Source organism: Neofelis nebulosa, chromosome 12 (genome assembly GCF_028018385.1).
Source record: "Neofelis nebulosa isolate mNeoNeb1 chromosome 12, mNeoNeb1.pri, whole genome shotgun sequence".
Lineage (NCBI taxonomy): Eukaryota > Metazoa > Chordata > Mammalia > Carnivora > Felidae > Neofelis > Neofelis nebulosa.
In genome coordinates this window covers 6,882,180-6,907,710 of record NC_080793.1, presented here as the reverse complement: position 1 = coordinate 6,907,710, position 25,531 = coordinate 6,882,180, and the positions used below count along the sequence as shown (strand labels likewise).

The 25,531-nt window shown below is 59.6% G+C and overlaps 1 protein-coding gene across 1 annotated transcript; it reads left to right on the top strand.

Annotated features, from left to right (window-relative positions):
* The first annotated feature begins 14,853 nt into the window (after positions 1-14,853).
* On the top strand, positions 14,854-25,261 carry LOC131490942 (small ribosomal subunit protein uS5-like). The gene is given in 5 exon segments (XM_058693342.1): positions 14,854-15,155; positions 15,157-15,561; positions 24,569-24,663; positions 24,989-25,060; positions 25,194-25,261. Coding segments are annotated over 5 exon segments (927 nt in total). The 5' UTR covers positions 14,854-14,868.
* The last annotated feature ends 270 nt before the right edge of the window (positions 25,262-25,531 follow it).

The window sequence follows — 25,531 nt, the reverse complement described above, 5'->3', positions numbered from 1 at the left end:
CCCAAATACAAGCAAAGGTGCCACATGTCCCAGTAAATTTCAAGAAATAGAAGCCTCGAGCGACACCCAGTCCTAGGACTCCCCTTGGCATGTACATTTGTCCCAATGCCCCATTAGCGGTCACTATGCAAAACAAACCTTCCTGCCACCTGCTTCTCAAACGCCCCCCGCCGGTGGTGTTTCCCTCTTCTTGTCTTTGTGCCGCACGGGCCCAGTGCTGGAGCGGGGGGGGGGCTTCTGCTCCCATGGGCTGTTCGGCACAAGGGGGACCAGAGAGTCTCAGACTTCCAACACCCAGGCCCCTGGTTCCTTGGGGAAAAGCTGACGAGAAATTTCAAGTCACTGGTGGCTCAGCTCCTGCCTGACGCATAGCAGGCCCTGGCTCAGTAGATTTACCTCCTGCGTGCCCTCCACCCCAATGTCAACCCCTAACTTGGCCAAGTAGTGCTTCTGCCAGGGGGAAATGACCTCTAGGAGAAGGCAGAAAAGGGGAGGATCCCTAAACCCCTGGACAGGAGACTCCGGGGGATTACTGAATTTGGAGTTTACTTTTTTTTTTTAACGTTTTTTCCCTTTTCGAGACATAGAGACGGAGTGCGCGCGAAAACACGAGTTGGGGGGGCAGAGAGGGGGCCAGAGGATCCAAAGCGGGCGCTGCACTGACAGCAGAGAGCCCAACGCGGGGCTCGAACTCACGAACCGGTGGATCATGACCTGAGCTGAAGTCAGGCGCTCAACTGACCGAGCCACCCAGGCGCCCCAAGAACCCGATTTTCTAACGCCCTCCGCTCACATAGTTCAAGCGCGGTGGCTGCAGGGGTTAAGTCGCATCAGTAAACCAGTAGCCAGATGCATGTGCGCAGTAAATGTATTTTCGGTCCATGATAACTGTTTAATTGGGGCTTAATTAATTAACGTTCACAGAGGATTGGAGATGCTTGGGTGAACCGCCCGCTGAAAGGGACAAGTGTTATTATTCTGTTTCGCGGTGGTATTTTAAGACATTTGTATCCAAAGGTGTGATAGATCCAAGAAGATTAAATTCGCTGAAAGTGTACATGAAAATTAGTGTGCCCTCGTGTGACCCCGCCTCTCTCCACGCCCCTTCTGGCCTCCTTCCTCCTTTCAGAAAAATCACTCTGTAGAACCACGCTGGTGTGAGTAAGGCTCTCGTAGACTCACAGCCCTGACTCTTAGGCTGAGAGGTGAAACCTTGGCTTGGAGCCCCATGAGGACCCGGGTCTCTCTTACTCCCAGCTGCACCTGTCCGTGCACAGGGCTGCCTGCACCACCTAGGAGCCCAATAAATCTTGGTAAACCGAAAGAGGACGGGATGTTAGACTCCATCAGAACGCAAGGTTCCTGGGGCACCTGGGTGGCTCAGCCTTTTGGGCGTCTGACTTCGGCTCAGGTGGTGACCTCGCGGTTTGTGAGTTTGAGCCCCGCGTCGGGCTCTGTGCTGACAGCTCAGAGCCCGGAGCCTGTTCCGGATTCTGTGTCTCCCTCTCTCTCTGCCCCTCTCCTGCTCGTGCTCTGTCTCTCTGTCTCTCAAAAATAAATATATGTTAAAAAAAAAAGAGAGAGAGAGAGAGAACGCAAGTTTCCTGGGAAAGGGGGCGGGGGGGAACACCCGGGTGGCTCGGTCAGTTAAACGTCTGACTCTTGGTTTAGGGCTCAGGTCATGATCTCACTCAAGGTTCATGAGTTCGAGCCCCGAATCGGGCTCCGCGCTAACAGTGAGGAGCCTGCTTGGGATTCTCTCTCCCTCTCTCTCTTCTCCTCCCCTGCTTGCACCTTCTCTCTCAAAATAAATACATAAACTTAAAAAAAAAAGAAAAAAGAACGTTAGGTTCCGGGTCGCTTGCTGTTAGCGTCACAGACACTTGGCCTCCCAGCTTCTTGGACTGAAGGACCCAGAGGAACGGCACCCACATTTTTCAGGTGCAAAGCTGAGAAGCTGTGTGTGGCTGCAGGGGCTGGGCTGCTGGAGAGGAGGGAGGGGGCGGAGCAAATGGCGGGAGAAAGGGGGCGGGAAGATTCTTCTCTCCTGATTTTCAAGGGACACCAATGAAAGTCCTCACTCCCAAGGGCCCCAGAGGCCCTCCATGCCTCTGCCCTGCCCCCCCACTCTCCCCTCCAGAGGGTCAGGGAGGGCAAGTCAGCTCTGGGACTTGGGAGGACCCAGAAGAAAGGCCGTGACCTTGGCTGACTTAGGCTGCATTCTTCCCCCCACACTCCCTCCTGCCCCCGCCCCCCGGGGGCATTCCAGCAGGAAATTTTGGCCAGGGGGGTCAAGGGAGCTCTCTCTTGGGCTGCTGGAGGAGAACAGATCCCTTTTACATCCTTGTTCTCCCCAGTCTGCCTTCCCTCTCTTCTCAAATGCTCCATGGAACTCACAGGTTTCGGGGGTCGTTGCTTCCCTGGGAGGGGGGGCCGTGCGGCCCAAGAGGATGGCAAAGGAGGTGGCCAGGCCTGGGTCCTCTTTGGGCCACATTTTCCCTGTCTGGAAAATGAGCTTTGGGTTAGAAGAGCTCCAAGACACCCTCCAGCTCCCCTCCGCTAAGATTTCCTGTTAGCAACACGGCCTTGGGCCAGTGTCCAAGGTAGACCCGTGCTACCTCATCCGTAAAGTGGGTACATTGCCAGAGGCAGCCTGTCAGCTGGACCGCGATTTTCACCCCAACACACCCCTTGCTGCCGGCGTCTTGGGCCCACCAACGGAAGTGGCTCCAGCTTCTCCAGCGTCTCTGACCTTCAGCCTCCTCCTCTGTAAAAAGTAACGGAACAGATACTCGCCTCCTAGGATTGCTGGGAGACCATATCCGCGCGCTCGCGGCACCTGCTAAGCGACCACTGGATGCCAACCGTCACTTTGTGGTTGGCTGAGGGCCCCAGGAGTCAAGGCAACCATGCGGGCCCACAGGGAGTCACCACCTCAGAAGCAGAGCGGGGACCCCCCCCCCTTTGATTGCAAACCCGTTCTTGCAGCCCCAGGAGCGACACCCAGACAGCAATGAGCACGGGATGTTCTTGACCCCCATCTCTCTTCCTGCATTTGCCCTTGGATCATTTTCTGAGAAACCCAGGACCCCACGGGCCCAAAGCTTCCGCGAGGGCGTGATTAATCTCTGGAGAGGACCCACAAGACAGGCCTCCTTCCCTCCACGGTCTGCCCCTTCCCCTGGTCTGTCACCGCTGGGCTCACGGAAGCCAGGCTTGGCGGCGGGGGGGGGGGGGGGGGGCAGGAACAGATGTCCCCTGCTGCTTTGATAATTCAGAGAAAATACTGTCCCAGGTGCCCTCCAGGATTGCCACCCTCTGAACCAAGCAACCAGCCTTCCCCAGGCTGAATTAAAGGAGAAAGGCAGTCTTGACCTTGGTTGGTCCAAGTGTGCGTGTGCCTCAGGGAAGTCATGCTTGGGCTCCTCAGATGTGTTCGCATGGGGAGGGCCGTGATACGCCCTGAACATCCTGCCTTCTGAACCCCTGGCTTAGGGTTCTTCCGTTGGAATTCTTTCTTGCCATGCACATACTTCTGGCCTTCTTTATAGCCCTAATTTATAGTAACAAAATATGTCGCTGTGTGGGTGCCACCGTGCACTCTTCCAAGAGTTGTCTGAGTCTCTGTCTCTCCAAGAGAGACTGAGTTGTCTCTTTAAACCCCTCAGCCAAGCCCCGTGAGTGGCCCTGGCTGCTTATTCCGTCCCCATTTGACAGCTGGGCAAACTGAGGTTCAGAGAGTAACGGGGTCCAAGGACACACACAGCAGAATTCTGGTTCAGCTTCTGGTTCAGCCCGGGCTCCCTCCAGGCCCAGTGCAAGGCCAGGATGAATACAGTGTCTCCCGACAGAACGAGCTCCAGCGAGAAAGCCAGAAGGAGCAAGGGAAAGAGGGCGAGAAAACTCGCCCGAGTAGAGGGGTGTCCGTCAGAAGCCCTTCAACTCTCAGCCCCACCCAGGCAGGGGAGACCGCAGGTGCTGGAGAGTTTTGACATCACACCCCACCCCCGGGGCTGGGCAAGACCCAAGGGTGTAAACCAGAACGTAGAGGCGGTAATGGGGAGCCGCAGATGGTCTGGGAGCAGGGGAATGACGCAATGCGGGGAGGCGGAGGGACACTGTTTACACCACAGAATCGGGTGCTGAAGGCAACAGCCCAGTCCTTCGAGAGCTGAGCAGAGGCGGCGAGGCACGAGGGAAGGCGGGGATAGATGCCAGTGGCAGCCCGCCTTCCCACTCAGAGCGACCGCGACCTATCTGGTCAGCCTTCACGGCAGGACCTGGCTCCAGCCATACACCGCCCGGCCTTCGTGGGGAGAGGGGGGAGAGTAAGAGCGGAGGCCCGGGCAGATTTGGGGAAACGGGGCCCTTTTCACCCGCCCTGTGAGGCAGGGAAGGGGAGCTGTGAAGGCGAGGCGACGCCCCAAAGAGCACAGGCTGGGGCGCTGGGATCAGAGCCGCTCTGCTGGAGCGCACGGGCTGGGGCGCACAGGAGGGGACGCAGGTACTGAGGCGTAGAGGCTGGGTCCACCCGCTCCAGGGCTCCAGCTGGGGCGCAGGGACTGGGGCGCGCTGGCTAGAGGGCTCCAGCTGGGGCGCAGGGACTGGGGCGCACTGGCTAGAGGGCTCCAGCTGGGGCGCAGGGACTGGGGCGCACTGGCTAGAGGGCTCCAGCTGGGGCGCAGGACTGGGGCGCGCTGGCTAGAGGGCGCGGGGGCTGGAGCGCGCAGGCTGGGTGCCAGGGTTGGGCGCGCACCGGCTAGAGCGCTCCAGCTGGGGCGCACGGACCAGGGGCGCCCCCTCCGCCAGGCTGCCCCGCGGCGGACGAAGGCTCCCCTCGGAGAAGCCGTGTGTGCTGCGGCCGTGTAACCTGATATTTTTCGGCCCGGTCCCCAGAGGAGCTTTTCCATTACCCAGGCAGCGCCGAGCGCCGCAGCCTTTTCTCTCTCCCGGCCCGGCTCCCCGGCCGCCGCGCGCGCCGCGCTCCCCGCTCCCCGCCCCGCAGCCCCTCCGGGCCCGCTGCGCCGCGGCACTTTGTGCAAATGTAACCTTTCCGCAGGCCCCGCCTCCGCCGGGAAGCCGCGCGCCCGGTTGCCAGGAACGCGGGGCGGCGCGCTCGGAGCTGGAAGGCGGCCCGTTAATCAGCGGCGGCTGCCAGAAAATCAGACAGCCCGGGCGGCCGGCCGGCCTCGGCCCCTCTCCCTCCCGGCGCCTGTGCGCCCTCTCGCCGCGCGCTGGCTCTTTGTTCCCCGCGGCGCGCCCGCTCGTCCCTCCGAGGGGCTGAGCCTCTCCAACACGCCCCCTTCTCTTCGCCGCTTCTCGCATCTTCTCCCCTTCGACCTCTCTTCCCGGCCCTGGGTTCCCCGAGCTCTCCCCCTCCCGCCAGATCGCCTCATGCTCGCTTCCTTTTCCTTCTGGAGAGCCGAAAGTACAAGAAAACAGGCCCATTCACGCCATTCCTCGCCAGCCTGTTGGGCGGTATTCCCCGCCGGCTCCCTGGGATCTCAGGGACCCCCCCCCCCACACACACACCTTCCCCAGACCGAGAGATCTTAAGCTGAGCTTTATGGGTGACCTTGGGGTGGAGGGGTCCCGGAAATCCCTAAAATTACACGTTCCGCTTAGCGTGCATCGTTGGGAGAGGGACCCAAAGGTTTCATGGGGTTTTCAAAGAAGTCGGTGATTCAGAAAGATGAAAAATCGCAGCCCTGGGGATGCTGCCTATGCATCTTACTAATTAGTCTAGTCGACAAATATTTATGGAGACCTACTAGGTGCCACGTGCATGCTCAGTCCCGGAGACGCAGCCGTAAACTCTAGAGGAGGATCCTCACATTGGACAAACTATAAATAACATGTCATTACAAGCACTCCGGGGCTGGGAAGGAACCCGGGAGAGGGTGGGTGGGAACCCAATCTGGGCGGGGACCAGGGTGTCTCTGAGGACTTCACAGGTCCCCTGGCCCCTACTCAGCCTGCACCCCAGCCCCCCCACTTCCAGCACGCGCCACAACAGCAAGGCCCTTCCCCTTTCTGTTCCCCCCCCCCCCCCATGACCGTAAACAGGGCATACTTGGAGAGGGGTGTTCCCTGACTATGGCCCACCGGGTGCTCTCTCCAGGGCAGGGGCGCTCAAGGAGTGGCTGACCCAAAGGTCACCGTGTTATTGGACACGGGCTGGAGACCCGTTTTGCAGGTGAGGGACCAGTATCTGCACACATTACCTGGCACGTGATAACTGCTCGACATACGGCAGGTCTTCGGGTTCCTTTCATGATGCTTTCTTAGCAAGATGCTACCAGTGATGATTTTTTAAAGCATCTTTAGGGGCGCCTGGGTGGCTCCGTCGGTTAAGCGTCCAGCTTCGGCTCAGGTCACGATCTCCCGGTTCGTGGGTTCGAGCCCCGCGCCGGGCTCTGTGCTGACCGCTAGGAGCCCGGGGCCTGCGTCGGATGCTGGGTCTCCCTCTCGCTCCCTGCCCCTCCCCCGCTCATGCGCGCTCTCTCTTTCTCAAAAGTAAATAAACAAAAAATTAAAAAAAAAAAAAAAGGCTCTGCCATCTCACGACTACCAGGTGAGGTTGGCACCACTTACAGTGCCCAGTTTACAGATTAGGAAACTGAGGCTCAGAAAAGCCAAATTCCTTCTTGCCGGGTCACCCCCCTGGGACGGGGCAGAGCAGGCTCTGGAACCCGGGCCTTCCCTACACACCCTTTTCCCTGTCCCCTCCTGCCTCCCCCCCCACCCCCCCACCCCCCCACCCCCCCCCCCACTCGCCCCCACCCCCACTTCCCGAGGACCACATTGCTTCCTGGGGGCAGCAATATATGGGAGTGTTCAGTGGAAACACTCTGGTCTGGACCGGAAGGCCTGAGTTCTAATCCTGTGTCTGCCCCTCCCAAGCAGGGTGACCTTGGATGGTTCACCCACCGTCTCTGACCCTCTGTGCAAGGAGGACTGTAAAGGCATGCTCCTCTCCAGGTTGCAGTCCAGCGAGGTCAAGGACACAGAGTGGTTAGCAGGGGGCTCCGATCCCGGAAGGCACTCGATTTGATCTTAGCCGTCGCCAGATTAAATGAAGTGTTGCCGTAGGAGCGGCTTTTATAACTTGGCCGAAATGAGACGGGATTTGGGGTTGCGGCAGGCGTATACACGGAATGGCAGCGAGCGGTTGCCTCAGTCCGTTGCTGGAGCGTCCGTCTGTGGCCACCCCGCCCGAAGCCCCCTCCTGGCTCGCCTCCCCCAGCAGCTGGCGTTGGTGCGTTTCTCAGCACGCCGCTGTGGCGGGTGCTGTCTGCAAGTTTACCCTTCAAGAGGTGGCAAGGAGGTCCTCCTCTCCGAGCCGCTGTCCTCAGCAAACTTAGCCCCCACTGTGCTCCTGGGCGGGGGTACGGGAGGGCCGAGGGGCAAGGGCTGTCCAAGGATGGGGATCCGAATGCTGATCCCGCGGGCAAAAGAAGAAAGCCAGGGCTGATGGTTCATTTCCAGCATGGGCTTGGAGGCGGGCAGACCTCGGGTCGGGCCCGTCTGGACTCTAACCTCTTGTCTGTAAAATGGGGTGATAATAACAGTACTTGCTTCGTGGCGGATGAGGTCACAAAGGCCTTAGGCAGTTCCTGGCCCCCGTGGGGGCTCGCCTCTGTTGGGGAGCCTTTATCTCCATGGTTTTTCTAGCCTGGGAGGTTGGGAAGCTGAAGCTAAAGGGGACACCGGCTGAGCAGCACCTTGTAGGACAAAGAACCCAAGGGCTGGAGCAAAGGGAGTGGCGGGGGAGGGTGCGTCTGGGGAATGGCGCACAGGCAAACGGGAGGTGACAAGGAGGAGAGGGTGGCCGGGATCAGAGCAGTCTCAAGGTCACACAGGGCAGGCCGGCCGGACAACTGGCTGGCTTTTCCACACGCGGGCGGTGTCAGTGAGGATGCTTCTGGGGGCAAGGAGCAGGCATCCTGAGTCAGGCTGGCATTAGCAGTAAGGACATCAGAACGAGATGTAATCGGTGGCCGGGGGTGGGGGGGGGGGGGTGGGGAGGGGGCGCTGTCCGTTGTTCTTCAGCAAAAGCTTAATCCCCAGGGAACAGTGGAGGCCACCTGCTTGAGTCCAACAGGAGGGAGAGAGGGCATCCCACCGCCATTGGTCCAAAGTCCCTCCCTTCTGAACGCGGCAGCCCAGGTCTCCGGAGATGCTGGGCACTGGTTGGCTTAGAACAGAACTCCTGAACCAAACAACTGGTAAGGAGCTGGCTTACAGAAAACAAGGCCCACCCTGGAGCTGGGGTGGCCCCAGAACTGGGGAGGGTGGGGTGGATGGGGGAGAGCAGGCAGGAGCCTGATCTCTCTCTCCCTCTCTCCCTCTCTCTCTCCCAGACTCAGAGCGTGAGGGCTGGGTCCACCTCACCTTAATGTCCACAGCATCCAGAACAGGGCTCGGCACCGCGCGGGAACTTCATGAGGGCTTGTTAAATAAATGCTGAATGGTGCCCCATTTCTGTAAGCTCAGAGAATCATGAGAGAGCAGCCATCAGTTAAATAAACAAACCTACAGACCAGGGTTTCTCAGGAGACTATCTGGAATCTCCAGGGCAATGGGGGTGGCCTGAATGATCTCCCCTAAAGACATCCAGGTCATAATGCCTGGAATCTGTGAATGTTACCTTACAAGGCACCAGGGACATCAAAGATGTGATTACATGAAGGGTCTTCAGAGGGAGAGGTTATCTTGGTTTGTCTGCACCCCCCCCCGGGTGGCCCCCCAGTAGGGAAAGAAAGGAGGAACTCACTCGTGGAGAGCGGACCCTATACCAGCCTGGTTCTTACGGGCTGGAAGGGGCAGGTTTGGGGAAGGGCGGTGCGAGGGGAGCCAGCTCTGTCTTGCATTTGGGACACCTGCTTCTCGCCTGTCCTTGCCTCTAACCAGCTGGCCACTGGCCGTGAGCACCTGCCTTTCCCCTTCCATCCCTTTAGCCCACAGGACAGAGCTCAGGAGCAGGGCCCCCATATCCTGTTGGAAGGCGCCACGTCCACGCGTTTGCTTTTAGCACTAATGGCTTTTGTGGGGATGCGGACCCCCCCCCCAAGTTCGGAGCAGGCTCTGCGACTCCCTGCTGTCGACCCCAACTGGCTGAACTGGCCCAGCTCCGAGGACTTGTGGGTCTTCCCCCGCTCCGTTCCCAGGCATAAAGCAACCTTGCAAATAGGGGTTGCGGTTGCCCAGCCCAGCCCCTGGTAGGCTGCTGGCACACGGGGCGAAGTCCAGCCCTTCTTTCTACCAACCCAGGCTCAACCGGTGGCTCCTTCGGTATCACTCCCCTCCTCACACACCCTCGATGGCTCCCCGTTGCCTCCGGCAGTGGTTTCCAAACCTCCCATTTTAGCAGAGAGACTTTCCTCCTGCACCTGTGATTGCAAAACGGTCGAATGCTGAGCAGCTCAGGTGGAGGCAGGGGTGAGGGGCAAGGCTGGCCTCCTGCCGCACCCTCCCCTCCTCCCCTCTTCTCCGAGCACAACAGCACAGCACACCGCTGGCAAACCATGAGCCAAAAGATAAGAAAGGTATGGAGGTGGCCCACACATCTCCCACCCCTCCTTGGTTCCCACCCCTTCCTTGGCAGGCCTCCTGGGTCAAGGGTCATGGCTACAAGGAACCTCCGCAGGGGAACCTACTCCCCAGGGGAGTCCCTACCTCCCTACAGAGGCACCTGCACGTGTCTGATTGATCGCTACTCGAAGCCATGCTGTCCCCTGGGATACACAAGGCAGAAGTGCCCACCTTCAGAAAGCAGGAAGCTTCCAGGAGGGGCCTGGCACCCAGGAAGCGAGTACAAGGTTAAGATGGTTGCCCATGGCAACAAGTGCCACAAAACCAGAGAAGGAAGGACCGGGGGACATTAGTAGACCAGGGGGTAGGCCAGGGCCTCTCTGGGAAGGTGACAATGAAGCCGAGACTTGAAGGATGAGAAGGAATGCTGTGACACCAAGGACAGAGAACAAAGAGTTTCAGAAGCGGGAACAGCAAGTGCAAAGGCCCTGGGGCTCTGTGTGCTCCTAGGCCAGAATGGAGGTGCAAAGGCCCTGGGGCATTGTGTGCTCCAAGGCCAGAATGGAGGAATAAAGAAAAGCGTCCCATCGAGTCCCTCCACAAGAAGACAGGCCCGTGGATGTTCAGAGCAGCTTCCTCAGAGCCTGGGACCAGAAACGAACTGGACAGCCAGGGACAGAAGGGACAAACAATGAAATAAACTGAGCAATGAGAAAAGGACAAGCTGGAGCGAAGCAAAGGATCTCGGAGATACCACGCTGAGGGACCGGAGCGCACACTCTCAGTGCGTTTGTGTAGACGGGCAAGAGTGTCTATGGTCATGGAGGTCAGACTCCCGGTTCCCGCCTGGGGAGGGGGCGCGAGGGAACCCTCTGGAGGGCTGGGAACGTCCAATATCTCGTTCAAGGTGGCGGTCACGCGGTGACAGCGATGTGAGACAGTGTGGAGCCGTACACGCAAAACTGGAAAATTTCAACCCGTGTAAAGTACACCTCAAGGAAGTACGGGCAGTAAGATAGAGCGCGGTTGACCCTATTTGGAAAGGAAAAAAGCCCACCTCAGCCCAGCCCACCTCGTCCACATCAGGAGGCATCTTGCGAGCCTCGTCTGAGGTCAGATCCAGGCCTGACCGTACTGGAAACACAACCCAGACCCCATCTCTCCATCATCTACGTGAGCCTGCAGCCCCCACCCCCCCCCACCACCCGCCCCTCTTTCCAGCTCCTTCCCCTCCCTCCTGGGGCCTGAGGCCTGGAGAGGTTCCAAGGGTGGGGACGGGGTGGACACCCGCCATCCGGAATGTCGGGCTGGGCATTCTGGCACCTCCCGGAGCAGCTAGGCTGTAACCCGAGAGCCTTCGGTTAAGCGGATTTCTCCCGGGGCAGGACCCCCTCCGGTTCTGGAATGTGCAGCCTGGGGTGTGGGGGGCGGGGCCGGGAAGGGGTAACAAAGGGTGAAGCCGCTTTGAAATTCTGCTTCCTGCCCCCCCCTTCCCCATACCCGCCCCCCCCCCCCCCCCCCCCCCCCCCCCCCGCCCAGCCCCAGCCCCAGCACTGAACAAACAGGCTCTCTCCTCCCGGCCAGTCTTTGTTGGGAGTGGAGGGGGCCGGCCCCAAGCTGCCGGGGCAGCCCCAGACTGGGCTGGAGGGGCACCGACCTACATCCTGACCCCCCACCCCGCACCCATCCTCTGGGCCGTCCTGCTCCCGCTGGCCATCACCCCAAGCTCACCCCCGGCTCCCCTGGGGCCAGAGCAGGAGACCCAGGGGGGCTCTTCTGCCACCTGATGGGGACCCTAATGTCCGGCCCACCCGTCAGGGCCCTGGGGGGAGGAGGCAGCGACTGAGGTCATGGGATGCCATTACCTGCCACCCTGGGGGGGGACCTGCCGCCTGCTCACACCTCCTCTTGCGCACCCCACTGAGGCTGCGGCTTGCGTGGCTCCAGAGCCAGGATTCTGTGTTCAAGCCCTGACAGGCCGAGCCGGGGTGGGGCGGGGGGGGGGGGGGGGTGGCTGTGAACCGGCCCCAGTGTGGGTTTTGTTTCATTTCAGGAAGAAGAGCTACTTTCATCCAGGGCTTTCCTGCAGCTCCCAGAGTGCCATGGGGCTGGAACGAGGCTGTGGCCTCTGTGGGGGGCCCTGTCTGCAGATTGCCCCAGGCTGGTCCCACTCCCAAGCAAGAAAACTGGGGAGCAGAGGGGCATTGGTGACCGCAGGCCCCTCTCCTCCTTCAGACTTCTCCCAGGGTGAAGACAGGGCCTTTGGGGAGGAGCCAGCCACGCCGGAGGCTTGAGAGTCTTGACTTGCAGTCCACACACGATGACCTACGCCCGTGATGACAGACAGGCACCCGTGGGCCACACGGACCTGCCTCCCACAGAGCTCCCAGGTCGGTCAGTGCTGCCAACAGTTGAAGCCCCCCGAGTGTCCTCTGGAAAGCCCAGCCCTGTGGTGGCTTCGGCCACTTTCCCAGGAGACGCCCTGGCCCACCCACCGCCCCACTGCTGAGGTCCCCAGCTCGGCCTCCCTCCCGTCTTCCTGTCCCTCCTCCCTGTCCTGAGAACCCACCTCCTTCCAGCCCCCTCCTCCCCCTCCTACCTCCCTTCTTGCCCTCCTATGGCTGAACCCCCCCCTCGCCCCCCCCCAATTCCCATCTGCACCCAGTCCTAGCACGCAAGACTCCGCCAAGGCCACGGACAAGACCGCCAAATGGCCCTTGGAACCTTTCCATCCACGGAGCCTGCTGCCCTTGGACGGGACCTCGGCCTCAGAGGCGCGCACCCACTGGACCCCACGTGGGGACCCCTCGCTCCCTTCTCAGCCTGCCCTTGAGGCCTCCCTCAGCCTCTCCTCACCCAACAGTCCACCAGCACTGCCCTGCCGAGGGTCAGGGGCTGGGGCTGGGGGCGGCGGGACAGCCAGCCCGTTGGAGGAAATCCCCAACCTGGTCTCTCGGTGAAAGGAAAGCAAAGGCAGAGGTGAGCTCAGATGGTGCCATCCTGACAGCCGGGAATGTTCCAGAAGTTGAGCTGGGATGGGGTGGGGCCAAGGGGCTGAGGGACCCTCCGCAGGGCACAGGACCCGCCAGATGTGGTCCAGCCACAGGAGATCTGCAGGGGTCCTCTGCGGCCTCACCTTCTCCAGGCAGCTTAGCCCATTTTACCTGGCTGAGTTGGGGGTCTCCTCTGTGCTCCCCCAGGCCCCTGCGCTGACCACTCTGGGCTGTCCTTGTCTCCACTGCTCTGTCCTCATACCAGCCAGCACTCTAGGGTTCTGCTCATTGACAGGTGCAGGGAGAAAAAGGAGTGAATGATGGAACGAACGAATGAATGAACGAACGAATGAATGAATGAAGAGCCTTTCCACCAACTGCTCATTACAGGTTCCCCTATCCTTGCAGGTCACGCCCACCCTCCGGGGAGGAATTTGCTCCCTCCCCAGCCTTGTGCTGGTCATTAACTCAGTGCCTGGACCTGCCTGGTTAATGAATAATTAAGCTGGACAGGATCTGACCTCAGGCTGACCTTGAGCCTCCCCACAGGTCATCCCCGCCCTCCCCCACCCCCACCCCCCAGTCTGGATATGTGACCGATTCTGAGTGACCCTTCCCTTCCTCCCTGCTGCTGTGTTGGGCATCGGCATCACGGGGAAGTGCCAGGCGCAGAGAAGTCGTGGCCCTGCCCCTGGGGCCCTCCACCCTGCTCGTGAGGCCACCCCCTCCCCAGGGACTCCCTTACCTCCACACTCTGTGCCAAAGCCCAGAAGGGGCAGAACTGAGCACCGGCACACGGGCCTCCAGCTGGGCTCCGTCCCTGATGCACTGAGCCCTCTGGGGCCCAGCTGTCCCCCCACCCCCCTCCACCGGGCCTCGGATTCCCCGCCAGTCAAGCAAGGAGGATGGTTTCGGCAGGACTACAGAGTGGCAGTCCTCTACATGACGTCTACGTTCCATGACGCCGTGGACACGTGTCGGTGTCATGACAGATCCCGACGAGACCTCGGGGACCACTGGGTTGTGTCCAGTGATGGCGTGAAATCACGCAGCAAGTTGGGGCAGGGCTGGGAGGTGGCTACTAGTCTCCTGAGCTGCGGTCCCGGCCTCCCTCCTTATTGAGCCTTGTCCACGATTCCATTCTATTCATCCATTCACTCATTCACGTATTCGTTCATTCAGCAGATATGTTGGGCTGGGCTCAGCATGAGGGGCCAAGGTCTCGCCCTCGGGGATGCCCCACCTAGGGGACTCGGTCATCCCAGGCAGGAGGTAATGGGGTCTGGGGAGCCACGACAGGGGCCGGGAGAGAAGCCAATAGATTTAAGAATTATTAGGAAGTAGGGGAGCCTGGGTGGCTCAGTCGGTTAAGCGGCCAACTTGGGCTCAGGTCATGATCTCTCGGTCCGTGAGTTCGAGCCTCGCGTCGGGCTCTGTGCTGACAGCTCAGAGCCCGGAGCCTGTTTCAGATTCTGTGTCTCTTTCTGTCTGACTCTCCCCTGTTCATGCTCTGTCTCTCCCTGTCTCAAAAATAAATAAAACGTTAAAAAAAATTAAAAAAATAAAAAAAAAATGAAGAAGGAACCATGAGAGAACAATAGTCTGGTGCCGTCACAGGGGTGGGAATAGTGCCCGTTCCCAACAGCCAGACTGGTAAACTCAACATTCACGGGGCAGGGGGTAGAGCACCCAGGAGGGTGTTGCTTCAGAGATGGGAAGAATTAGTCTCAGACCGAGCACTGCTAAAACCCACCGAACAAATCATCAAGCAAGACCCAAACGGATCAATTGGTTCCCAAGCAATTTACTGCTTTCCAGAACAACACTCAAGAAGATTGATAAGAATACAAAAATATCCAACATTCACAATGTCTGGTATCCAACAGAAAATTACCAGACATTTGGGCGCCTGAGTGGCTCAGTCGGTTAAGCAGCCTACTTCGGCTCAGGTCACCATCTCACGGTCCGTGAGTTCAATCCCCACGTCGGGCTCTGTGCTGATAGCTCAGAGCCTGGAGCCTGCTTCCAATTCTGTGTCTCCCTCTCTCTCTGCCCCTCCTCTGCTCGCGCTCTGTCTCTGCCTCTCAAAAATAAATAAACGTCAAAAAAATAAGAAAGAAAGAAAGAAAGTTACCAGACATCTTCTTTGACAGAACACCAAATGGAGAACGATGCTGGTGCCACGGAAGGGCCTGGAGAGCCCAGGCCTGTGGCTTCCACAGAGGCTTCGGCAGCAACATGGCCATGGTCAGGGCTGGGCCAGGACCACGGAACTCACAGAGGAAACACCAAGGACAAGGAGTGGATCTCCATCAACAAGCTGAGCCAACTGGTCGACATCATGAAGATCAAGGCCCTGAAAGAGATCTCTCTCTCCTCCCTGCCCATCAAGGAATCTGAGATCATTGACTTCTTCCTGGAGGCATCCCAGGAAGTGATGAGGTTTGAAGTTTTGAAAATTATGCCAGTGCAAAAGCAGACCCAGGCTGGCCAGAGGACCAGGTGCAAGGCATTTGTTGCCATTGGAGAGTACAAAGGACACGTAGGTCTGGGTGTTCAGTTCTCTAAGGAGGTAGCCACTGCCTTCCATGAGGCCATCGTCCTGGACAACTTTCCACCATCTCATGTGGCGAAGCTACTGGGGGAATAAGCTTGGCGAGGCCCACACTGTCCCATGCAAGGTGACCAGACCCTGTAACTCTGTGCTGAACGCCTTATCCCCCTACACCAGGGGCAGGGGCATTATCTCGGCCCCTGTGCCCAAGACGATACTGATGATGGCAGGTATTGACGACTGCTACCTCTCCACCAGGGGCTACACTGCCACCCCGGGCCACTTCACCAAGGCCACTTTTGATGCTATTCCCAAGACCTACAGCTACTGTGCCCCTGACCTCTGGAAAGAGACGGTATTCACCAAGTCTCCCTACCAGGAATTCACTGACCAGCTTGCGAAGACCCACACCAGAGTCTCTGTGCAGAAGACCCAGGCTCCAGCTGTGGCCACCACATGGTTTTACACAAGAAAAATAAAGTGAGTTAAAGCCCATTAAGAAAGAAAGAAAGAAAGAAAGAGAGAGAGAAAATTACCAGACATACAAAGAAGCACGAAACAATGATCTATAAAGAAAAGAATAATTAAGCAATTGAAACTGACCCAGCACTGACACAGATGTTAGAGTTAGCAGAGAAGGATTCTAAAACAGTTTTTATAACTGTATTTTATATTTTCAAAATGTGAAGTAGAGACATTAAGATATCAAAAAAGATCCCAATTGAACTTAGAAGAGTTGAAACATACAATGTCTGAGATGAAAGGTATACTGAATGGGATTAATGGCAGATTAGACAAAACAGAAGAAAAGATTAGTGAGTTGAGGCGCCTGGGTGGTTCAGGTCGGTTGAACTTCCGACTTCAGCGCAGGTCATGATCTCTAGGTTCATGAGTTCAAGCCCCGCATCAGGCTGACTGCTGTCAGTGCAGAGCCCCGTTCAGATCCTCTGTCCCCCTCTCTTTCTGCCCCTCCCTGCTTCTTCTTCTTCTTCTCTCTCTGTCTCTCTCAAAACTAAATAAACATGTTTAAAAAAAAAAAAAGATTAGGGAGATTGAAAGCATAGCAGGAAAAAAGTATCCAAAATGAAACAGAAAAAAAATTTTTTTTTTCAATTTTAAAAAGAGAGAGAGGGGGTACCTGGGTGGCTCCATGGATTGAGCGTCTGACTTCGGCTCAGGTCATGATCTCACGGTCCGTGAGTTCAAGCCCACATCAAGCTCATTGCCGTCAGAGCAAAGCCTGCTTTGGATCTTTCCTCCCCCTTTCTCTCTGCCTCTCCCCTACTCATGCTGTCTCAAAAATAAATAAACCTCGAAAAATTAAAAAGAGAGCGAGAGAAAGCAGAAGCCGGGGAGAGGGGCAGAGGGAGAGGGAGAGAGAGAGAGAGAAAGAGAGAGAGAGAGAGAGAGAATCTTAAGCAGACTCCGCACTCAATGCAGAGCCCAATGCAGGGCTCCAGCCCACGACCCTGGGATCAAGACCGGAGTCGAAATCAAAAGCTGGACACTCAACCGACTGAGCCACCCAGGTGCCGCACACACACACATTTTCTAGTGGAAAGAGCATCAGTGAGCTGTAGGACATTTCCAAACAGCCTGATGTATTGGTATTAGGAGTCCAAGAGGAAGGGGGGAAAAGAACAGAAAAAAAAAACACTGGAGGAAATAGTGGCTGCTGTGTTTCCAGACTGAAAAAAATGTATGTCCAAGAAGCTCAGTGAACCCCAAGTGCAGACACTTGGTGACTGATTGGATGTGGAGGGTAAGGAAGGAGAACCAGGCAAGGGTGAGGTCCCAGCTTCCTGCCCGGGAGCCGAGGGCTGGGGTACCACCCGCTGAGCGGGAGACACGTGGGGTGGGATGGACCCGAGGGGGGCCGTGGGGACACGGTGACGGCAGACATGACGGGTCTGCCGTTGAGAAGGCAATGACCTGGAGGTGGGAGTCCAGGAGCCCGTGGACGGGGTAGGCACTTCCAGGGAGGGCACCCGCCCTGGCCCACCCTCAGTTCATCAAAAGGCAAAGCCAGAAGAGCCAGCAGGGGAGATGGGACACGCAGAGAGGGCACAGGAAATCCAAAGGGTGTGGCGTCGGGGCGGGGGGGGGGGGGGGAAGCCGTCTTGAGGAGAGCAAGACTGGCAATGACGTCACTAAGAGGTGAAGCCTGGTGAGGCTGGCTTGGGTTCCTCTGGGCCCTGGGCTGGCCCTAGGGCAGGACTGGCCCACAATATTGTACAGAAAGTGACAGACATGAGGGGTCCCGGGCAGGAGCAGGACCTATAGGACAGGGCTTTCTGGAAGGGACGGGGTGGGGGGCTGGCCAGCGCAAGCTACTTCTCAGGAGCGAGAGGGCTCTCTGGGCAGCAGGTGGGGTGGAGGCGGGGGTGACTGCGTTTCCAGCTTCAGAGGCACAGCCCGCAAGCCGTGACCACAGGTGGAGAGGACCGCAGTGCAGGGCAACCGGTGGACCCCCGCGATGACAGCGTGGACGGAAGGAAAGGCCGGCGTGTGGGCCCGCGGGTCCTCGTGGTGCCCCGGAGGGTTCCTCTGAGCGGAGAGAGGAGGCCCCCAAAGACTTCCAGAGACGAGTAGCCCTACCTGGGGTGAATAGTGACCCCAGGGACGGGGGTTTAGGAGCCACAAGGGTGGGGGGGGGGGTGAGTAAGTTGCGGGGGCGGGGGGAGCGGTGCACAAGGAGGCACGCGGTGGTGGGCGGAGGGGCATCCCGGACTTAGGTGAGGGATCACAGTGAGAGAGAGGGAGGGAGAGCGAGGGCGCGCGCGGGCTGGTTTCCTGCACGCGGGCTCCGTTTCTGCCACCTGAGGAAGGTGATTTGCGCGTCTCGCCTTGGTAGGCAGCTCTGGTTGCCTAGGAGGGGACCCCCGGCCCAGCCCCAGCCTGGGCCTTGAAGCCGGGGCCGCAGGATGGCGAGAAAGCCAAGAGGAGCCAGACCCCACGGCTTGAGCGGAGGCTGGGGTGCAGGTGCAGGGCGGCGGAGGCTGGCCTCCGAAAGATCAGAAGCTCCTGAGAGCCTCCCCTGGCAGGGGACCCTGTAGGGGTGAGCCCTCCGCTTGCTCATCAAGGCCACCTGCTGTCTCCCTGCCGGCCCCCCCCCCCCCATCAGCCCTGGAGGCCATTTCCTGGACCCCAGCTGGGCGCAGGGGGGCAGCTGGGCGGTCCTGGCCGCCTTCTGCCTTCCTCTTCAGCATCCCCTAGCAGGCAAGCCGCAGCCAAGCGCTGTCCTGTTCTCTCTGTTCCCCAGGGCTCTGCCGCCATATCCAAAGCACCCACCTCCCCATGGCAGTGTGCTGTGCTCCCTAGCGAGGGTGGGATTGCACACCCCCCGCGCGTAGGCCTGGAACGTGCGCGGGGACCAACACAGACACAGGCACAAACAGAAGCAGCCTCAGAAACGTGCGCGCGCGCTGGGGAGCGTCCCCTGCGCCGACGTTCACACGCAAGCACGGAGTGGGGGGGGGGGGGGAAATGAAACCACAAAGGTGGGTGTGCGAAACATGGGTACGTGCATCCCCGTGTGCGCCAGGGTGGACGCACCGTGCACCCACAACGCCAATGCACCTCAAAAGTACAGGCACACACGCATTCCGTACACATTCACGCAACTCCACGCGCCCCGTGTGCTTCCAAGCGTTCCCAGAGAGGTGCGCCCACGCGCGCAGATGGGCACCGAAAACCAGGTGCAAACAGATACACACAGGGCACATACAAGATGCACATACAAACATGTGCAAAGGCGCACATCTACGTAAGCGCATGCGGGCATGTGGGCAGGTGCCTGGTTATTCACGCAGACACGGAGTGACTCACGCTCATACGTAGCAATAATACACACGCGCCCACGTACACCGTGCATAGACTCGTACACAAAGATGTACTTGCGAGGATGTATGTGTCTCCATAAATTCCTGCACGCTTACGAACGGAAGCGCTCGCGCACATTCTTGGAGACATACACAGATATCTGCACGCTCCGCGGAAACCTTCACGAGCTGGTGACAGGGCAGAGCGCCCCTCTGGTTCACAGCTACATCCCTGATGCCCAGCACAGGGCCTGGTACACAGGGATTTGCTAAGCGGAACATCGGGGAACAGCCTTGGCAAAGGCTCAGAGGCAGGAGATTCCTGAGGACTGGCCAGGAGTCTCATGGGACTGGGTGGGGATAGGATGGGACTGGGTGGCCAAGGCTTCCAGTGGTCAACTGGGGACGGGGTGTTCAGGCCCAGGTCCCTCCTGGGCTTCACCTCCCTCCCCGCACCCCGCCTCCCCTCCATCTCCACTCACACTCCCCCCACGCCCCCTCACATTGTACTGACAGCAGGTGCAGTCAGATACTGGCAGGGGGGCAAAACATAGGGGAGGAGGGAGAGGGGTCCCAGGAAACACATGGCCTTGAGGCCAGGTAGGCAGGTCCTGGACCCACAGGCAGGTCACAGGGTGAGGACTTGATTCTCCTGGGAGCCCCCAGAAGCACATTCTAGGCGATCCGCTATATGGATCTTTACAAAGTGAATCCACTTGTATAACCAGCATCTATCTAAATAAATAAATACATACATACATACAACATATCCCACTCTCTAGAAGGCAGGGAGGGTCTTTTTTTTTTTTTTTTAATGTTTATTTTTGAGAGACAGAGGGACAGAGCATGAGCAGGGGAGGGGCAGAGAGACAGAGAGGGGGGAGGCACGGAATCCGAAGCAGGCTCCAGGCTCTGAGCCGTCAGTACAGAGCCCAACGCGGGGCTTGAACTCAGGGGGCTCGAACGCACGCGCGGACTGTGAGCTTTGTCTTCCCTTGTAGCCAGCAAGGGGACACTCAGCTCAGGACCCCTTTGCCCCGGGCCACCACACCCTCATCTTCTCCCGTTAGCCAGGGTCCCAGCAGCCCCCATGGGTGAGAGGCAGGGACAGTTCGTCAGCCCCCACCCTGTGGTCCTGCCTCTCCTCTGCATCAGGCCCAGGCTCCTGTGGCCAGCCGAGGGGTCACCATCTCCCCTATCGGGGGAGAGACCTTGTTCCAGATCTTGAGCAGCACCTCTGGGGCCCCCATTTTGGAAGCCAGGAAAGCTGGGGGGAAAGAGCACAGAGCCCTTGAGTGTCTATGCTGGCCCACCCCTTTGAGCCTCTTGTTGACACGGCCCAAGGCCCATGACTTTAAGGAAAGACTCGAACTCAGGGCCGACCCACTCCAAACCCCATAGCCCCTTCAGCAGCGGAGATCACGACCATTATTTTACAGATGAGGAAACTGAGGCTCAGAGAGGCCAAGAACAGAACCAAGACTCCCATGCAGGAGTTTTGAACGCCAGGCTTCCGGTTGTGGGGCTGAACTTGACCCCGGCATTCCCCTGCTCAAAGCCCTCCCCATTCACTCGGGACAAACCTCCTTCACAGGTCCCGAGCCCTCCCTGGCCTGACCCTGCCAACCTCACCCGCCTCTCCTGCCCACTAGCACACTGGTCCTTCCCAGATCGATGACCCCAGTGCCTTTTGGACTCCAGGTATCGATATGCAGCTGCCATGGGGCTCGGTACTCGTCTTGCCCCAGGAGAGGACGGACAGGCGCTGTCTCCTTTCAGCTGCGCCCACTGTGCGCAGCACGCTTCCTGGCACACAGTAGGCGCTCAGTGGAGGGATGAATGAGCCTGTGGCAGGCTGGCAGGCAGGGGAAGGTCAGCAGAGGGAAGGCTGGTAAGCACAAACAGGGGCCTGATGCAGAGGGATTTGCTAGGTGGAACATCGGGGAACAGCCTCGGCAAAGGCTCAGAGGCAGGAGACTTCTGAGGACTGGCCAGGAGTCTCCTGTGACTGGATGAGGATAGGATGGGACTAAGTGGCCAAGGCAGGAGTGGCTCCCACCCTCTGCACCCTCTGTGTAGGAGGTCTGGGCTTGGGACAAGGACTTGCCCAAGATCACGAGCTGGTGAGTGGACAGGCAGGATTAAAACTCAGATCCTCCCCAGCCCCCAGCCCAGTTCGGGGTTGGGAGACCCTTCCCTCCTCACCCCCCTTCCCTTCTCTCTCTCCTCTCTCCCTCCTTCCTAGAGGATGCAGGGCCAAACTGCCCTAAAAAGACAGGGGGTTGGAGGTCCCTGACCTGCGGCTCCTTCCTCCCTGACCACACCCCTAGCCCAGGCTCTGGGATATGTCAGCACCCTGCTGAGAAGAGCCCACCCCCCCTGGGGTCTCCCCTCTGAGAGCTGTGGCTTTGTAGAGTCCTGGGGCCACTAGCTCCCTGTGTGGCCATAGATGAGGGGTCCTCCCTCTCTGAGTTCCGCTTTCTCATCTACAAAATGGGGATAAGACACATCTCCTGGAGGCGCTGGGGAGAATCTGTGGTATAAACTCAAAATAACCCCCCAACACGCTCCCGGGCAGCCACAAACGCAGGCGCTTCTCACGAACCCTCTCGTAGCCTCTCGGTAAGCAAGACGTGGGAACGACCCTGGTTTATAGAGGAGGAAACTGAGGCTCAGAGAGGTCACGCCACCTCCCCAGGCAGCAGGGCCCCCGAAGCCGAGCTTCCAGGGGCGGGAGTGGCTCCCACCCTCTGCACCTGCCGCCCTCCCTCCGCGGGAGCCACCCTGCCCCGCCCCGCCCTCCCCTCCCCTCCCCTCCCGTCGCCCCCAGCGTCGGTCCTTCCTCGGGGCCAGCTCGAGGGCTCCCCCGAAGCAGGGCCCGCGGGCGGGGCGGCCGAGTGAGCGGGGACGCGGGCAGCGGGAGGGGGCGCCTGCCCCGCGCCGGCCGACGTGGGTCGATACTGCGGCGGGATGAATGGGAGAGGCGAGCCGGGCGGCGGGGAGGGAGGGGGGAGGGGGAGGGGGCAGAGGAGGAGCAGGAGGGCCGCCCCCCACCCCCGCCCGGCGGGCCGGGCCCGGGTGTGCCGCCGTCAGCGCCGAGCGCGGCCCCGCGGCCCCGCCGAGGGATCGATAACTAATTTCACCGCAGCGGCCGCCCCAGTTTTTTCCCGATAATTGTGCGCCGGCAGCTGCGAGCGAGGCCCCCGGCCCGGCGCGCGGCCCCCGCCCGCGCCCGATCAATTGACATCGCCACCGGGCGGCAGGAAAACTCATTTTTCTCTCCCTCCCCGGCTCCCGGTGGGCGCGGGCTAAGCCCCGCCTCGGGCCGGGGGCTGGGAGGGGAGGGGAGGGGAGGGGCGGGGCGGGGGGGCACGAGGGGGAGGGCCCGGGGCGTGGAGTGGCGGTGGCGCGGGGGGACGCAGGCGGGAAGGCGGCTCCCGGGGAATCCGAGGAAGCCGGAGGAGAGGGCGTGGGGGTGCCTCAGTTTCTCCACTCTACGCCTAGGGGCGTGGCCGAAGGCCTCGACGCAGGGCCGGCCCCGCCCCCTTCGCTGTTTCCAGAGCGGGAGGGCGAAGCCACCCCTGGCAGCTGCGTGGAAGGGCTGAGCGCCCCGGGCGCCCGCCGGGACCCGGACGCTGGGCTTCGAACCCGGCCTCCAGCGCTTACAGCTGTGACCTTGGGCTCGGTCTTCCCTCTGGGCGCTGCCTCTCTGAGCCTCAGTTTCCCCGTCTTCCCAAAGGGGCCCGACAGAGTCCGGGGCACGCAGAGCTGTTGATCAGAGGCAGTGGGGCGGTGCACATCAATGGTGGCTCTCAGCCAGCGAGTGGGGAGGAAATCAGCGGTTACTAAGCACCTACTGTGCGCCAGGCCCGTTGGAGGCGTTGGGGACAGACGAAAATCCCTGCCCTCGTGTTCTCGCGAGGAGATGCACGATAGATATAATGTGTAAGCGACGCAAACAGTGAGAAGATCGGAAACGAGCAGGGCGAGTGGGATAGGGGATGGGAGAGAGGGAGAGGCCCCTTGGCAAAGCTCTGCGCTGCCGGCTCTCAACCTGCTGGCTGCTCAAGGTCGCAGGAAACCTGCAGACTTGGCATTCTCTCGAGGAGGGTGGTCAGGAGGAGGGAGAGAAAGAGGAGGGAGGAGGCACGACGTGGATCGTGGATCGGAGGAGTCAAAGAGGGGGGCAAGGCAGAGGCCAGAGTGGCGCCAGGAGGGGGTCCAGAGAGAAAGGGGGTGCGGGCAGAGGGAGAAGGGAGGGCAAGAGTTCTGATGGCCAAGGAGTCCTGGAGGGTCAGGGGCAGAAGGGACTCGGGTAGCTGACTTGCCCTAGCCGGGTCACTGAGGCTCAGAGAGGGGCAGGAGTCTGTCCCATGCCACAGTATATAGGAGGGGGACAGCAGTGGGCCCCTGGCTACTGTCTCCAGACCCTGGAGAAGGGTGAGAGGCACAGGGGAAGGAGAGAAGAGAGAATTACGGAGGGGAGGGAGTGGTGTGGGGGGCGGCCCATAGGCTGGGTCAGGAGGCGCTGGGGAGCCTTAACTGTGCCTCTCAGAGGCCAGCCAGAGCTTCCCTGGGGCTCAGTACAACTTCTACACCTTCCGGAGGATTCGGAATGACTGGTTGGGACTCAGGGAATCCCATCTGCTGACCAGACCCTTCCCTGCCCCCATCTGGGCAAACTAGTTACCAAACTCTGACAGAGAAGTCCTAAGGCTTCTCTGCAGGGGTAGGGGAGCCGGGCAGGAGTGGGGGGGTGGGGGGGGAGGGGGCAGGCTGCTGGGAGTGGAGGGGGTGTGCAATCCAGGGCTGAGCAAACCTCAGGACTCTCCCCCCTGCCTCGGATTTCTCATCTTGTGAAAGGTGAGGTGTTGTTGGGGCTCTGAGGTTCTGTCAGTTTCTCTTCCCTCCAAATTCCTGGCACACGGAGCCCCGCGACGGGTTGAGAGAGAGCAGTGACTCCGCAGAATTGAAAGGCAGATTGCTAGCAAGCAAATGAGGCTAGCCCAGGAAGCCGGAAGTGGGAAGCGGGCTGGCCGGGACTTAGAACAAGACCGGGCGAAGCCCGCCCACCCTTTTGTCCGACCGTCCATCCTTCCACCTACCCAGACCTCTGATCAATCAGTCGTTCGGCACATTTAGGAAGCACCTACTGTGTGCGAGGCACTATGGAGGGGAGTGAGCTGGCCCATCCTCTCCCGCTCCCCATGACCCCCACATTTTCTCTGGGGAGTGTGGTCGTGTGGAACACTGGATTGGGAGTCAAGGCCGGACTTAGGTCCGCCTGGTGGCCTAGGCAGGCTCCTTGGCCTCTTGGCACCTTGGCGTTCTGCTGCCCGGTACACAGAAGCCACGGCCAGCCAATGATGCTGCGTCCCCAGTAGCTGGCACCTGCCGTCCGGGATCAAGCTGTGGAAATAGGATTGCCTCCCTCCGTCCCTTCCAATGTCCCCCCTCCTCCTCTATTGGATTTGCCCTTCTCCTGCCAGCCACCTTAGGTTTGTCGGGTAAGAGGTCCCGGTTACCTGCGCTGGGGGAGGGGGAGGGGAGGGGAGCCAGGAGGCCGGGCTGTGGACAGTTGGGGAGGACTGCAACCCGCACTCTCGGGGTGTCACTGAACTCAGAGCTTTGACTGCCCTCTGACCACTTTGGGGTCCCCGCGCCAGAGATCAGCGGGCAAAGACAGGAGTAACTGTTCAGGCATGGGTCGTCCACCCCGGAGGCAGCAACTGTCTGCAGAAAGTCTCTGCAGGGCCTGCAGGTAGCCGGTGACGCGAAGGGGGCTCTAATGGCCTGGACCCCGTGGAGGACAGGGACCGAGTCGAGTGCTGCAAGGGGTGGACTGTATGAGCCGCTCTCGTGCAGGACTTCAAGTCTCTTAAGCCAGGCCAGCTGCAGGGGCCAGCTCCAGGCAGCCACAGCCCCCACCAAGCTTCGGCCTGTGTCTTTCTTGTGTCTCACTTCCTGTCCTAAGGCTTCTCCGATGCCCGGGGTGGGGACACGCCTCCCTGCCCAGGGAACCCGCTCAGCAGCCACCTCCCCCCCCCCCCCCCCCCCCCCCCGTTCTTCCGTTCTTCCTCCGGCAGGTGGTCCTGAGATGCACATCATGAGGAATCTCCGACAAGCCCGAGGGACTGGCCACCCAGACTTCCCTAATGGTGAGCTCAATACCGTGTGTTTGTATCTGCTCTTTTCTGTGTCACTCTCCCCCCTCTCCACCCCTCACTCTTGCCCCTGGGGCACTTACGCTTCCAAGCCAACCCCCTGGCCCTTCTTTTCACCTGCTTTCAGGGACCCGAAACAGGCGTTATCGACTGGCTTGTGTACCCCCACCCCCACCACCACCGCCAGAGTCATAGGGTGAAGTCTTTTCTCTTCTTTTTTCTTAAGTTTTTTTTTAATGAATTGTGTAAACGCTCCCCCCCCCCCGATTCATAAGGCAAAGTCTTTTTTCTTAAGTTTGTTTTTAATGAATTGTGTAAATGCCCCCCCCCCCGATTCATAGGGCGAAGTCTTTTTTCTTAAGTTTTTTTTTAATGTCTATTTATTTGGGGGGGGGAGGGGCAGAGAGAGAGGGGGACAGAGGATCTGAAGCAGGCTCCCGTGCTGACAGCCGAGAGCCCGACGCG